Here is a 14466-nt window from a genome sequence, read left to right as displayed (position 1 = left end):
AATACAATTGCTAATGTTTCAGAAACCTTATTGTTATCTTAACTGTTTTGTCACTGGGAACTTTTTTGTTCCACCTGATCTTAATCACTTTTTTTGAATGCTTGCTTGTACACTCCAGAATGTATGCTGAAAATTAATTTAAGCATCTCAGCTAGTTCTATAAGAACTTTCTAATGCATTTGTATATTAATTTAGTGCCACAGTGCAAATCATGTGGTCCTCCAGAAATTGTTGGACTCCAACTCCTAGCACTAGTGTCACTAGGGAGATGTGGGGAGTGCAGACCACACCGAGTGAAACCAATGAGGGGGGTGACACCACAGAAGGAGAGTGACAGCTGGTAAACCCCCGCCCCATCCCTTCCATGCCAGGCTTGACTCTCAAGCCCGGAAGGGAAGGGAGGGAAAAGGTCCGGCACCCCCCATACCTGGCCTGCGCAGCTTTACTTTACAGTAAAGTCATGTGGAGCAGGGATGGAGGGGAGAGCGCCAGGCCCTCTTCCTCCTCTTGCCCCCCCCCGGGGGCTTTATTCTAAAGTAAAGCTGCATGGGGTGGGGGGGGCTCTTTTGGCTCTGAGTCTTCATTTTGCTGGGTGGTAACAGTTGATTCCTTCTGCCTCACAAACTCTGTTGAAAGCTTCATGCTTCTGAGTTCCCCTGCCTTCTCTCCCAACCAGGGTTCCAATGGCACCTTCCAGCTGTCCTTGCAGGGTCCAAATGCATTGGCTTTTTCAGTGTCACCTCAGCAGATTGTGAATGAAGGGGCTGTGCAGGTACTAGTCAGCAGCCCAGGTCTTGTGGATTATGAGGAGACACCAACTATGACTGTGGAGGTAAGAGAAACAAAAAGCTAAACCCATTCCCTCATGTTGTCCTGTAGGAAGTTTTCTTGCCAAGAACCGAGACCCACATTCAGCAGCTGAATATACTTTCCCTTCAGGTCAACCTCAGTCTGGGAGAAATAGGTGAGAAATATGACCATACACACCAGGATCTATCTTTATGAGGATTTTCTTCTTCTGCCAGGCTGTGTGGCAATAGTGTGCTTAGCAAAAACTAATCCTATCACACTACATTATTATAGCCTTATGATTCAACTTTAACTACTATGTGAAGTCGAAGGCTTTCATGGCCAGCATCCATACTTTTTGTGGGTTTTTCAGGCTATGTGGCCATGTTCTGGCTATGCCTTCTAGTTACCCCTCCCTAAACTGCAAAAGATTCCACAACTACTTGCTTGGTAGTTGAAGTAGAATCATAGTGCCATAATGGTGTAGTGTGAAAGGGTTCAGAATGTGGGGAAATTATTTTTGTGAACTACAGCCAGACTCTGGCTGGGAAGTACTGGGAGTTGTAGTCTCACAGTCACTTTTCTGAGCATTATGAGACTAATCTTGTTTAGGATCAAAGCATCCCAATGTGGTTGCTGCTGAGGAAAAGGGCCCTCAGTTTCCTCTGCAGCTGAAAAAGATAAAATTTGCAGCCCAGAAGATGAACTGGCTTGTATAAATGACTGGCCCAGTCTAGTCCTCGATATCCTAGGACAGTAAGAGTGGCGACGTAAAATTAGTAAAAAGCCAGCTCAGAAACATTCTTCTTTCTTGATTCTTAACATGCATTGGATGAAGCTTAATTACTTGGTTAATCTTTCTGGTCCTGGCAGATAGTTGCAAATGACACTGGAAACACAAATGATTGCTGTTCCTTTGCCATGGTCACCATCCATCTTGCTGACATCAATGACCACAGGCCTGAGTTCAAGCAGAATGACTACAAACTCTCTGTGCTGGAGGAAAGCCCGCCAGGCACTGTTGTTTCTTCAAACATCACAGTAAGAAAGCTCCATTGGTGCCTTGGGGTCAGGATGGGAAGGGGGAACACAGAATGGGGATTTGTATTGGAGTGAAAGACAGTGGGGTCAGAGGGGCTGAAGCTTAAAGGCCACTTTGAAAAGTATCCATCATGGATTTCTTCCATATCTTGAAGCAGAGCTCAAAAAGTAATTACTGTTAGGGACTTCCACTCCCAGAATGCTGCAGCTAGCAATTCACTGCTAGTTGGGGGACTCTGGGTGTTGTAGTCCAAAACAATAATTTATCCAGGTTTTTTTAAATAGAAGCTGTAGAACCTTCTCGGAGGTAGATCTGTAAGTAAATGGTTAATGAGAATGGGTTGGTTTCTTCCTCTTTCTGCAGGCCACTGATCCAGACAGTGGACTCTATGGAGAGATCACCTACCAGCTGCTCCCTGCAAGCATGTAAGTATATCTAGTTGCTATAGGAGCGGGAAGAGGGTGATGGTGTAGACCCTGCTTTTTCTGGAAAGGGTTGTCATAACAGCATCATTCCTTAATCTGTTGTCCTCCAGATATATTGGACTAAACTCCCATTACCCAGCCCACATGATCAACAAGGTGTGTGCTGGAGATGATGGGATTTGCAATCCATCTACCCCATTTAGAATTTGGTACAATACAATTGTAGGTTAAACCTAAGGCTCCATCTTTTTATCTGTCATGCAGCCTGTCCACTTTCACAGTGAATGCAGCCAGCGGAACAATACTAGTGGCAAATGGCAGTAAACTGGACTGGGGACTCCGGCCTGTCTATTATGCTACCCTGCAGGCAACAGATGGGGGAGACTTGAGTGGCTCCACACAGCTGGAGATCTCAGTGATTGATATCAACAACAACGCTCCAATTGTTACAGGCTCCTACAATGTGTTTGTTAATGAAGGCCAGGACAATATCACTGTCGAGATCCAGGTAAGGCCAAACTGCATTGTGCATCAGCTCTTTTGCCAAACTAGACTCCTCAAGACCACTTGCATGAATTTACCATGGTATTATTTACTGTCAGGGCAAGTAATTCCTTCTCATAGTACCTGAACAGAAAGCTTCGCCTTGGGTACTGCTGTGACTAAGGGCTAACTTCACATTTGTGGGCTTTCTGCACATCTGTCAGATGGTTTTACAAAAGCAGAATATAGTATCAGACATGACATGGTGCCTTAAGTTCCTGAGCATTCATATTTCATGGTGGTGGTGGTTTTTAGGTGAAATACATTTCCACACCTTCCAGTTGCAATAAGGAGCGAGAAAATGCCTTGGTCATGCCTGGTGGAGCTGTAGTAAGCACAGAGATAGGAGGTCTTGGATTCTCTGTGCACTTCTCTCATTCCTCTGTGGTTGTGTACTGTTCACTGGTTCTTTTCCCAATATCCTGTTCAATTCTAGCTTCTATATCTTGGGGGTGGGAGGATGAGGGGGAATCCATCAACTCAAATGAGTACTCATAGCAGCAAAGGGAAACACTATTTTGCCAAACAGGTTTCTACTTTTTTACATGGACTCTCTTTTTCTTTTTCTTTTTCTTTTTCTTTTCTTTTCTTTCTTTGAAACCAAAATACACAGTTTCTTCACCAGACTTCAGATTATCTTTTTCCAAGGCAGCAGAATTTAGGAGCACACAGAAAGAGTCTGCTAACAAGTCCTTCACCTCTCTTCCCAGGCTACTGACAAGGATGACCCAGCCACCAATAACAGCCGCTTGCGCTTTGAGATTCTGTCTGGTGAATTCAGCAGCAATTTTACTATTAACCCAGACACAGGGGTCCTAAGTAGCAAAGGGTCCTTGGACCGAGAGGCCATCCCTTTGGAGCTCCAGGGTGAGATGGTGGTGACGATACTCGTGCATGATTTGGGCATCCCTCAATTGAACACTACAGTCAAAGTCACCTTCTTAGTAGAGGTAATGGTGCTCCATATCAGGGGGTTGGGGAAAGGTTAGGGGAGCAGCCTAGGAAATGGATGCTTAGGGAAGGTGCTTGGATTGAAACAGAAATCTTAGCCCTGTCCACTTGTCAAGGGCTCACCTGTTATGCAACCTGAAATTTCACAAGCATGGCTATGCTGGAGATTGCCCAACAAGTGATATGGCTATTCACCTTGCACTTGGACAATAATTGATCCAGATCCTCACCCACTACTAAAAACTGCATTTACAGAACCTCCTTGGCAGTCCACCTGCTTGCACAAACATTTATGGTGTGTCATAGACCATGCACAGCCCTGAATAAGATTCCAGCCTTGCACAAATTTTGAAAAAGTGCAATTGCTTGCATATTAACATTTTTACCAGCATTAAGCAACAACAGGATTGTGACCCAAATAGTGATGATTGAAATCTGTGCAATACACACAGGAAGGGATGAGGAGAGGCACTTGTGAGAAAGTCTGTCTTGTGTGTCAAAATAATTTGGCTGGTTTTAAGTACTCTGTACAGTACCTTGATTTGGTGTCATGCCAGTTTTCCACCCTGGGCTGGAAAATGTCTTAGGGCTCATACCCATTGGAGGAATGACTCAGTTTCTGATCCGGCTTGGCTGCATGTCAGAAATCAATCCCAAAAGATTCCTCATCCCCACTACAAACAAGATTTACCTTACTCCAGGGTAAACATGATTTTTTTGGCATGATTCTTGTTCCCATTTATACTCCGGGTGTCAATCATTTGATGGCAGGACTGGAGGAGGGAGGGAGGGAGGGAGGGAGATGCCCCCAAGTTGGGATGGAGTAGGGGGAAGAAGGGATAAATGGAGGACTTCTGGGAGCAGGGAGGGAGAGAAACAGGGGACTTCTGGGAGCACTGGGACAGAGAGAAACAGGGGACTTCGGGGAGCAGAGAGGGAGAGAAACGCAGGACTGCTGGGGCATCCTGGTAAGGGAGAAACGGAGGACAATGTTTGTTTTTTTAAAAATTAAACTGAGTGCATATGCGATTGATTGATTTAACAGCTTTAGTAGTTGCAAAAGTGATCTATTGAATATGTGCTCAGTTTAATGGGGAAAAAAACAAGTACAAAGGCAGCACTGACAGGGGGAAGAAATTGTGGATCTGTCATAAACTGAGGAGGGATGGTAAACAACCCTCTGCCATTTGGCCCTCCCCTCCTGAATGCTGTGATTCCAATCTGTCATTCCCACCTCTTTGAATCTCTGCAGGATCAATTCCTGTGAAAAGAACCGGGGAAAAAAAACAAAACAGTATCAAGTAACTCTGGGTTATTTGTGTTTGCCCCGCTTCTGGAATCGATCCAATGAGGATCAGAAGCGGGTTCAAATGGAAACAAGAGTCGTTTGCCCTGAATCCTGCTTCGAAGCAAACTGCAATGGGAATGAGTCCTTAGACTCATCCTGACCCTAGACATGGCATTCCTTCTCTTTTTGTGGCACAGGGTTAGCCATGATATTGAGGTCTCAAGCTGTACACCACCCTGACCTTTCTGTCAAATGTCACAACCTCACTGTACTCTGCTGCTTTGCAGAAAAGGCCCACATACTCTTTGATATGGACTTTGGAAATAGCATTATTCTGCAATCAGTTCTTCCTTTCTCTTTAGGATAGAAACGACAATGCACCTAGATTCAACAGCTCCTATTACGAGTTCTCTGTTCGAGAGCGATTGTCAGGTACTGTGAACTACTGATTCTTAGTTTGGATTGGAAGGGAACTAGGATGTTTTGATGATGGAAACATAATGGGAGATGGCCATGTCTATTGTGTCTTAAAATTAAAATAATCCAACCACAGAGGAAAAAAAGATAGCTAAATAATAGCTAAAACAAACTAACAATAATAGCTTGATATAAAGCCTTCTTGAAAAACAGCATCTCTAAAATTAAACATTTATCCACAGGCAAGAGCCCTAGGAGGGAGGTAATTCCAGAACAAAGAGGCCACTCCCATAAAGGTCTCCCTTCACACCTATCTGAAATTCTGATATATAGTACACGGAACAGATCCTGTCCCTCTAGTCTTAAGGAACAAGATTGTTGTTTATTGTTGTTATATGTCATTTCTGACCTATGACAATCTTATCAAGAGGTTTTCTTAGCAAGTTTCTTCAGACGGTGTTTGCTATTGCTTTCCTTTGAGGCTGAGAGAGGGTGACTTACCCAAGGTCATCCAGTGGGTTCACATAGCTGAGCTGAGATTAGAACCCTGGTCTCCAAAGTCATAGTCCAATGCTCAAATCAGGGAGATTAATTTCTTTTTTCTTTATATCTTGGGCCTAGTCTGTTTATGGTTATAAAGATTATGCAGGTACACTGACTTAAGCCCAGAATATCAGTCAGAAGACTAAGAGTCTAATAAGATGTTCTGATGATGTGGGGAGCGGGGGGAGGGTGGTAAGGCAGGATGCAAGAAGCACATGGCTACATTTCCTAGTTTGGCGTATTACGTTCCATGAGAAATCAAAACACAAAGGCTGCATTCCTTTTTAGGATCTGGGTGAGGGAGCGCAATATGATTGACTAACTCAGTCTAATTAACTGTCTACTATCATTTCCAGGTATTTTTGTGGGAAGTGTGGAAGCCACAGATGCTGATCAGACAGAGATTAACAACCGTATCTCATTCCTCATTGTGGAAAGCAGTGCTGGTTCAAACAATTTCCTCATGCACTCCATTTGCCAAAAGTCTGGCTGGTGCCAGGGAAATTTGCATTTAGCCTCAGGTGTTGAATTTGACTATGACCTGATGAATCCAAAGTTCTTCAGTCTGACTGTGCAGGCTGAAAACTCGGACTTTGGGGGGAAGGTCGATGTCGACACTGCTGTGGTCATGGTGAATGTGCTGGATGTCAATGATGAGTCCCCAGCCCTCGTGCCATCTCCCCCCAAAAGCATTGAAGTCTTGGAAAATGTCACCCTGCATGAAGTCATAGCTGTACTGGAGGCCACTGATGTGGACACCAACCACTCACTGCTATTCCAGGAGTTAGCTGTCACGTGCTCCAAGGACTCAGCCAGTGCAGGCAACATCTGCCAGAAGTGGTTCCATCTGGACCCTAATGGCTCACTTCTTGTGAGCAGTAGAGAAATAGACTATGAGGTGTGTGACCTTGTCGAACTCGCACTGCGTGTTAAGGATGAATTCACCGAAGTGGGAGACCCCTACAGCAGAAATGGTAAAGCATCTGAAAGAACACTTGGTTTCATATTTCCTCTGACCATTGTGCTTTACAGTCTTCCTCTTTCTTTCCTACTTTTTCTCTCTTGCTAGGAGGTACTTTCTGTCTTAGCAGGCAATGCTTCATAGAGCTGTACAAGACTGCTGCTTGATGATGGTGCTATATGAATGGCAATGTAAAGTGTTCATGGAAAGCTGTTGAGATATATCATTAGGAGAGATTAAAGCTGTCACTAGTACCTGGACAAGCTTTCCATACCCTCATCCTCCTAGTTGCATAGTTGACAAAAACAGTTATTGTTGTTACAGTTGAGGGTGCTGCTAGGTGTAACAGCACCACAACTCACCCAGTGTTGTGCTGATTATCTACAAGGCATAAACTGGGGTGGGGGAATGTGAAGAGCAGTATGGAAGGAGGACCTGAAATTTCCTCACCTCTCCTTTTCCTACTACCAGAACCATTAATCTACTGCAATTTTTCTCCTGGCAGAACTGGCTTCTGCTTATGGGGCCACCAGGAGAAACATAGCTGCAGAGGATTCAGAGGAGAAAGTATACATAAAAAAAAAGGAAAGGTTCAGCTCACCCTTTCTGCCTAGCCAAACTGTTATCTACCCTAAATCCCCATGTCTGATATGAACTTGGCAATATTTGGAGTAGACAGATGGTACTATCAATGAGCTTAAGTGTCATTGTCTTATTTTATTGTCTGTGTGGCTCTACTGCTTCACTAGACTGACTCACTCAGAAAGTTGCATGTAGGACAAATGCCAGCCTTGTGGATTTGTTCCCAGCATCTTCAGAGCTGTTGGTTCCTCACCTCTCTGGAATGGAGTGTCCCTCACTGCAACCACCAAAAGAGCAGTACATGGGTCATTCTGGCTAATGTCTGTGCTGTTGGATGAAAGATTGAGATATGCTGACAGATGGAGCACTGTTATCTGACTCAGGGCTTGGAAAGATTACTTTTCAGACCACAAGTCCTCAAACTCCCAACTGGCAACAGTCAGTGGCTCTATTAATTGGGAAATTCTAGAAGTTGTAGCCCAGGACAGTAATTTTCCTAAGCTCTAGTGCTATTCATTGGGAAATGAGCTGTGTCCTGTGCTGTGAGGATGAGAAGGTAGGCCTGAAGAACTCTGACAATGACTGAAGTCTGCATATTTTCTCCCTAGAGACCCTGAAGATCTTCGTTGTTGATGTGAATGACAACCCACCAAAATTTCTTCATATCACTGACACCTTTGGTGAGAGCAATGTGCACAAGAGAATCACAGTTGTTAAGATGTGTCATCACAGCACCCTGATGGATAGGCGGTGGTAGTAGTAGTAGTGTTTAACATTGCTTCAAGGATTCTGTAGTCTGTCTCTTCTGTTTCAACTACAGTTCTCCTTTTGCTCACTGGCAGGGATCTGAGGCAGTCGGATACACCCAAATTCATCTTTAATTAATCCTAACTCAGTATAGTTCTCAGAAAGCTCCTCCATCAGAAATGTGTGTTCACCTTAGTGCTTGGTAACATATTTCTCCATTTTTCATCACAAACAATAAGCCCCCCCTTTTCCATCTCAAAAACCACTGACTTTCTGTCCAACATTCCTTGTGTGTGTGTGTGTGCCTTCAAGTCACCTGTTGAGTTATGATGACCTCATTACTTTCATAGGGTTTTCTTAGGTAAGGAATACTCAGAGCTGTTTTTTCCCCATCCTCTGATATATAGCCTAAATTACCTAGCATTCAATGGCAGTTTCACATCCAAGCTCTAACTAGGGCTGACCCTTCTTAGCATCCAAGATCAAATTGGATCTGGTGGCTTTAGGTTATTTAGCCAGGGCAAATAAATGCCCAACCAGAGAACCAATATTTCAGCATCCATGGGCATGTGTTTGGCCACAGAAGGCAACCTGCTCTTAGAAGTGGGGCCCAGGAGAAAGCATATAGAGAGCCAGCATTGTGTAGTGGTTTGAGTGCTGGACTACCAGGGTTCACATCCCAGCTTAGCCATGTAAACCTACACTCTCTCAGCCTCAGAGGAAGGCAATGGCAACCCCCCCACTGAGGAAACGTACTAAGAAAACCACACCTTAGGGTTATCATAAGTCAGAAATGACTTGAAGGCACATGACAGCAACCACAGCTAGGAGAAAAGTTATCCTCATGCCCTTCTCTTTGGGATACATGTATCTCTTCTTTGTCTGGTGTTTTTTGCAGTGGTAATCCCAGAGATCGCTCCAGTAGACTTGCAAGTGGCTGTGGTCAAGGTAAGAAAGAACGGTGTGTATGTGTGCTGGACCAACCAGCTCCCACCTGTGTTGGGAAGCAGCTCTTACTTCCCAGAAGTTTTTGTGGCAGGATGGGAAGGTATTTCACAGAAATATGAACAAACGTGGGTGGTTTCCCTTCTCCTTCCAGGCTGAGGATGGTGATTCAGGTGTGAACAGTGAGATCTCGTTTGCACTCTCCAGGACAGTTTTCATCCAAGACAGCGAGGTTGAACTGATCTATGAAAACCTTTTCAAAGTGGTGACAACGGCAGAAAAAGACCTCTACATTGGAAGCATCCAGTAATTGAGGGGGTTTGAGTGTCTTGAAGTCTTGTGAAGACCAACTTTGGCCCTTCTGCAGGCACTCAAGATATGTGGGTGGGCATAAAGTGGGGAAGGGACATGGAGAAAATGCATGATAGACCTACCTCCAGTGGCCCCACCCCTCCATCCTTGGGTTGAGCACAGCAGTGGTATAGTGGTCAGTTTTGACCTTCAGGCCCTCCTCATGACAGTCTTCTATGCAGCAGCCCAAAGAAGAGTCCCAAGATATAGCTGGCTGTGAACATGTATGGGTGTTGGAAAGGTTAAAAAAATTCTAGCCATTTTCATCTCTATTAGGAGCAAGTTGTTTGTAAAGCTAATGAGTTTTCATTTCCCATTCAAGATTAAACCCTTACCCCTGGCCAAAAAACTCCTTTGGATTACAAGAGGGATAGCTCACAACATTACATTGTTGCTGGAATATCTATTTCTTCTTCAGCTACCATGGGGATTGCAGCTAAACTCAGAAGAACTCCAAGCCAGTTGACAGAAGATCTCATACTAGGACTTTCTGTTAATCAGAAAGTCCTAGTACTTTCATCTCGCAAACCCTGGCTAAGTAGAAAAATATCAAGAGGGCTATTAAGGATCTATGGGTGTACAACATGCTTAGAATCCCCTTTTAACTGCACAGAAGGTCCCCTTTTAACTGCACGGAAGGTCAGGAATAGGCCAGACTGGGGTGGGGGGCACACATACCATCACAACCACTCTATGCTTTATGCTATGGGTGGGGTCATAGAACTATTTTTGGATCCTCTGGAACCACTGCAAGCTGGTACACCTGGGAACCACCAGCAGTGATGTTTTGCACAGATTATCAGTCTTTACTCTTCGAGAAGTTTTAGACTTCAGCTCTCAGAATCCCTGACCACTGACCAAGCTGACTGGGGCTTCTGGGAATTCAAGTCAAAACATACAGAACCAAAATTTGCAAACTGCCATTTTAGGGAGGTAGAAGTCACTTCTGCTTACTTTTGAAAGGGTAGGATTATTTTTCTGTTTCAGGGTGGTGGTAGGGAAACTGTTTATATGTCCCCAAACTAGTCCATTTTAATCCATTTTTGGCAAGAAAAAATTTGGGTTTTTTTTTGGGGGGGGCATTTAAAAAGATTGGCTTTGGAGGTGCAAAGGTCACAGGACCATCAGGGCCAAATGCAGGCAGCAGTCTGCACAATTTCCATCCTTGCTTTATGCCAAAGATGAGGAACCTCTGACCCACATACCAGATGTGCCTACTGGGGTTTCTCCTCTGACCCCTAGGTTTCTTCTCAATTCCAATAACTGATCAGACAGGAGAGGAAAATAAACTTGGAACACCTTGCACAGAACTGAACTGCATGGGGCCTTACATTCCAATTACAGTATATTGTTGCTGTTGTTTTTGGGTAGCTTCCAACAGTTAAAATAAACATACTCCAATACAGAGCCCAAAATGAGCAAATGCTTTATCATGTCTCCTCCCTATGAGCTACATCTCTGCTTGAAGTAAAAGCAATAAAGCCTCTCAAGGACACCCCAAAGTGTGGATGGGGTCTGTTGTATGTTGGTACAGAGTCCCCATGAGACTAATATCTGTGTTTTTTCAGAGTTGCAAGCAACCTTGACAGCTCACTGAAAGGGCGATACCAGGTGACCGTGGAAGCCAAAGACCATGGAATGCCTTCACTAAATTCCTCAGAATCACTGGATGTAAGACTACTTTCTTGTCTGGCTAGTTTCTTTCTACAATGCAGACATTTATCATGACTTACCTCTGAGAACTATCACCTCTCCCCTCCAGATTTTCACTGTGGACCAGAGCTACCGTGTCAAACTAGAATTCTCTTCATCCTTGAAGGAAGTGCAAGATAACTCCAATGCAATCAAAATGTATGGCATCCTTTCCTTCCCCTTCAATGGATTGACCCACAGCCACGGAGGGATGGACTGTGCTTCAGATTGAGTGGTGAAATGCACAGAGAGGCAGAGCTTGGAAACGTTATTTTTGAGGACTACTGCTCCCAGAATCCCCAACCAGCATTCTGGAAGCTATAGTCCAAAAAATAACTGTTCCAAACTCCATAGGTATTCTATATTAGCCATGCCAATAGAACTAGACTGTCCACTGGATGTCTTGTTTACAATACTTTGGAAATGTTTAAACAGAGGTTGGATGGGCATCTTTCATGAGTGCTCTAATTGTGTATGCCTGTTTAGCAGAAGTTGGACTAGATGACCCTTGAGACCCCTTTCACTATAAGATTGTGTGATTCTGTCATTCTTAGTATGCCCTCCCCACTTTTTTTGGCCTGCTGGTGCCACGTCACATATATATGCACACACACACACACACACACACACACACACACCCCAATATGTTTTCATACAGGAGATATTGCAATGTATCTTGTGTTTGCCTTTGTTCTGGAACACTTTTGGGTTGGCATCAGTACACTGTTTCTCATAAAACATAAGTTGGATCCAAAATTAAATTTTATGTATATCTTGTTATTGTTATTTGCTGTCGAGTCATCTTTGGCTTATGATGACTCAAGCAATGAGAAACCTCCGAGTCCTGGTTATCTGTTAGGGATATGTCAAATAGGCCCACTGAAAAGGACCAGCAGATAAGTCCTAGGAGTTTATCACACGGGAGGAATTTCTCTTAATTTCGAATGTAAAGAAAGTGGGGCCAGAACGCATTCACATGAATTCACTAGTTCAGCAAATTTACATGAATTCAAATTGCATTCGAACTGACTTCCCATTGCCCGAAAATAGCTTGCCATTGCCTGAAATTGTGTGTGGTAGTCTATCATGCAATAACGTGAAACCCCATTATTGCATTCGGACTGACTTCCTGTTGCCCGAAATTGCATGTGGTAGTCTATCACGCAATAACATTAAACCCTATGATTGTGTTTGGATTGCCATTGGATTATACTTCCAATTTCCCTTGTCTGATAAACTCCCTAGTGATTTTGGTATATTTACTTTGACTAAACCTGGGTCAAACCCATTAGGGATTTTTAAAAACACATTCACCCACACACCTTTGTCTTCCTTTCAGTCTTCTTGTTGGATGAAGTAGGGATGACATGCTAGATACAAAGGCAACATAGTCTGACTTGTTCTTAAACATTCTAGGTTCATGATTTCTTGAAGGCTTTTTATTGTGTGGAAAGGCAGGGATGGATTCTTTGACATCAAGCTGGGTCTGTTTAGAACAATACATTGTGATCCTCCCTCCCTGCATCTTTCTCCCTGTGTAACATAGACCAGGTTCAGACCATGGTATTGTGGAAATTAGTGCTGTGCATAAAGTTGATTTGCCAAAGTTGGTGTATGTGTGTGTTTGTACACACATGCATGCACTTACACACTCTTAGTAAAACTTTCACAAATCATGGAGATGCATTTACTGTAGCTTTGGGGAAGCCATTCTTAAGCAAGTTGAGTATTTCAGAAACTGCCAGTTGTTTTTGCAGTAGGTATATTTATCACGGAGTAGTGAAGTGTTAAAGCATTTGACAGGACTGGTAAAAATAGGTTCTTTGCAAATTCAGTGTCTGGAAGGCTCACACTCTAGAATTAACCACTTATTTTGCTACTGCTCCCTTGGGAGTTGAATTCAGTTTTCCAAAGTTTAGAGGCTAACAGTGGTTTCCCTGCCTAATACACATTTCTCACACCACTGGTTTCTGTTTCTCTCTTTCCACTCTTTATCAGTTCTACTTACTCACTACAGTTCACTATCTTATTGTCTGAGAGTGCAGAGCAGACTATATGCTAGAGAGGAGCATGCAGTGGGAGTAGGGTTGGTTTTGGGGGCACCTCCAGCTGAGATGAGAGCATAAAGCCTGGTTCTTGTGGGTTATTTGGGCTAGAATCTGTTGACAAATTTGACCTTTTTCTGGACATTTTCCAGAGCTCTGAGTGCAGCAACCGGCACAACAGTCCACATAGCAACAATCAAACAGGCATCATCAACCTTCAGGTCAATCAGGTGACTGGGACAAGGGGCTTGGTGACATGAAATGGGAAGCTGGTGAGGGTGAAGGGGAGGATAGAGGGCCTTCTCTGCTGTGGCACCCTTGTTAGGGAATAACCTCCCCTCAAGGGCCCAATTGACACCAGTGTAATTCCGATGCCATGTCAAAATATGGCTTTTTATTAAAGCTTTTGGGGCCGAAATGATTTTATCCAGTTTGCACATATGCTATGGTTGGCATTATTTTAAATTGTTTTAAGTGGTTTTAAATTGTCTGGTTTTAAGTGATAAACGAGTTAATATATTTTTAGTCTTTTAAAGTTATTGTTTCTTATTGTCTTAAATGGATTTTATTATACACTGCTGTGAGATCATCTATATTGGACAGGATATTAATACAGCAAAGAAAGAAAGAAAGAAAGAAAGAAAGAAAGAAGTGAGGGCTACTCGAGGAGCATGAGTGAAGAAAGAGGACAAAAGGTCACTTGTGCCTATTGCAGTAGCTACTGACATGAGAGAGCCTGGAAAAATCACTTTTTGGACCACAACTCCCATTACCCTCTAGCCACTATGGATGTAATTGCCCAGTAGATTCTGGAATTTGTAGTCCAGAAAAGATAAAATTTCAGGCCCTGCAGCACAGGTACCACTATATAGTTTTACACTGCTAATGGGAAGTATGTTTGTAGAGCAAAGGAGATAGTTAAAGAACTAATAAAAGACATGAGAGTTAGCATCTGGGTAATGTTAATAGCCAATCACAACAAGGTGCATAGTGTTAGTGCTTCTGCTGGGCTGATTCATTGGGATTTGAATGTGTTTGCAGAGAAAGGTAGGTATGTCATTTCCTGAGAGACAGATTCTTGATCAGCCAAGATTCTAGGGACGCTCTCATGATAAACCCTCTTTCCCTCCTTCAGCATCTCTATC

The 14466-nt window shown here is 43.6% G+C and overlaps 1 protein-coding gene across 1 annotated transcript in view; it reads left to right on the top strand.

Annotated features, from left to right (window-relative positions):
* Nucleotides 1–14466, top strand: part of CDHR2 (cadherin related family member 2) — a 44097-nt gene that overhangs the window by 23564 nt on the left and 6067 nt on the right. Inside the window, exons 13-25 of the mRNA XM_089527371.1 lie at nt 677–832; nt 1663–1830; nt 2195–2256; nt 2521–2764; nt 3510–3749; nt 5401–5470; nt 6355–6972; nt 8150–8221; nt 9187–9236; nt 9388–9539; nt 11153–11255; nt 11347–11435; nt 13474–13542. Coding sequence (XP_089383497.1) covers nt 677–832; nt 1663–1830; nt 2195–2256; nt 2521–2764; nt 3510–3749; nt 5401–5470; nt 6355–6972; nt 8150–8221; nt 9187–9236; nt 9388–9539; nt 11153–11255; nt 11347–11435; nt 13474–13542 — 2093 coding nt within the window. The remainder of the gene's footprint in view (nt 1–676; nt 833–1662; nt 1831–2194; nt 2257–2520; nt 2765–3509; nt 3750–5400; nt 5471–6354; nt 6973–8149; nt 8222–9186; nt 9237–9387; nt 9540–11152; nt 11256–11346; nt 11436–13473; nt 13543–14466) is intronic.

The sequence above is a fragment of the Sceloporus occidentalis genome, unplaced genomic scaffold, assembly GCF_023333645.1.
Source record: "Sceloporus occidentalis isolate IW3139 unplaced genomic scaffold, rSceOcc1.0.p SCAF_1, whole genome shotgun sequence".
NCBI lineage: Eukaryota > Metazoa > Chordata > Lepidosauria > Squamata > Phrynosomatidae > Sceloporus > Sceloporus occidentalis.
The sequence above is the reverse complement of the archived record's forward strand: the minus strand, read 5'-3'. Positions and strand labels throughout refer to the sequence as shown.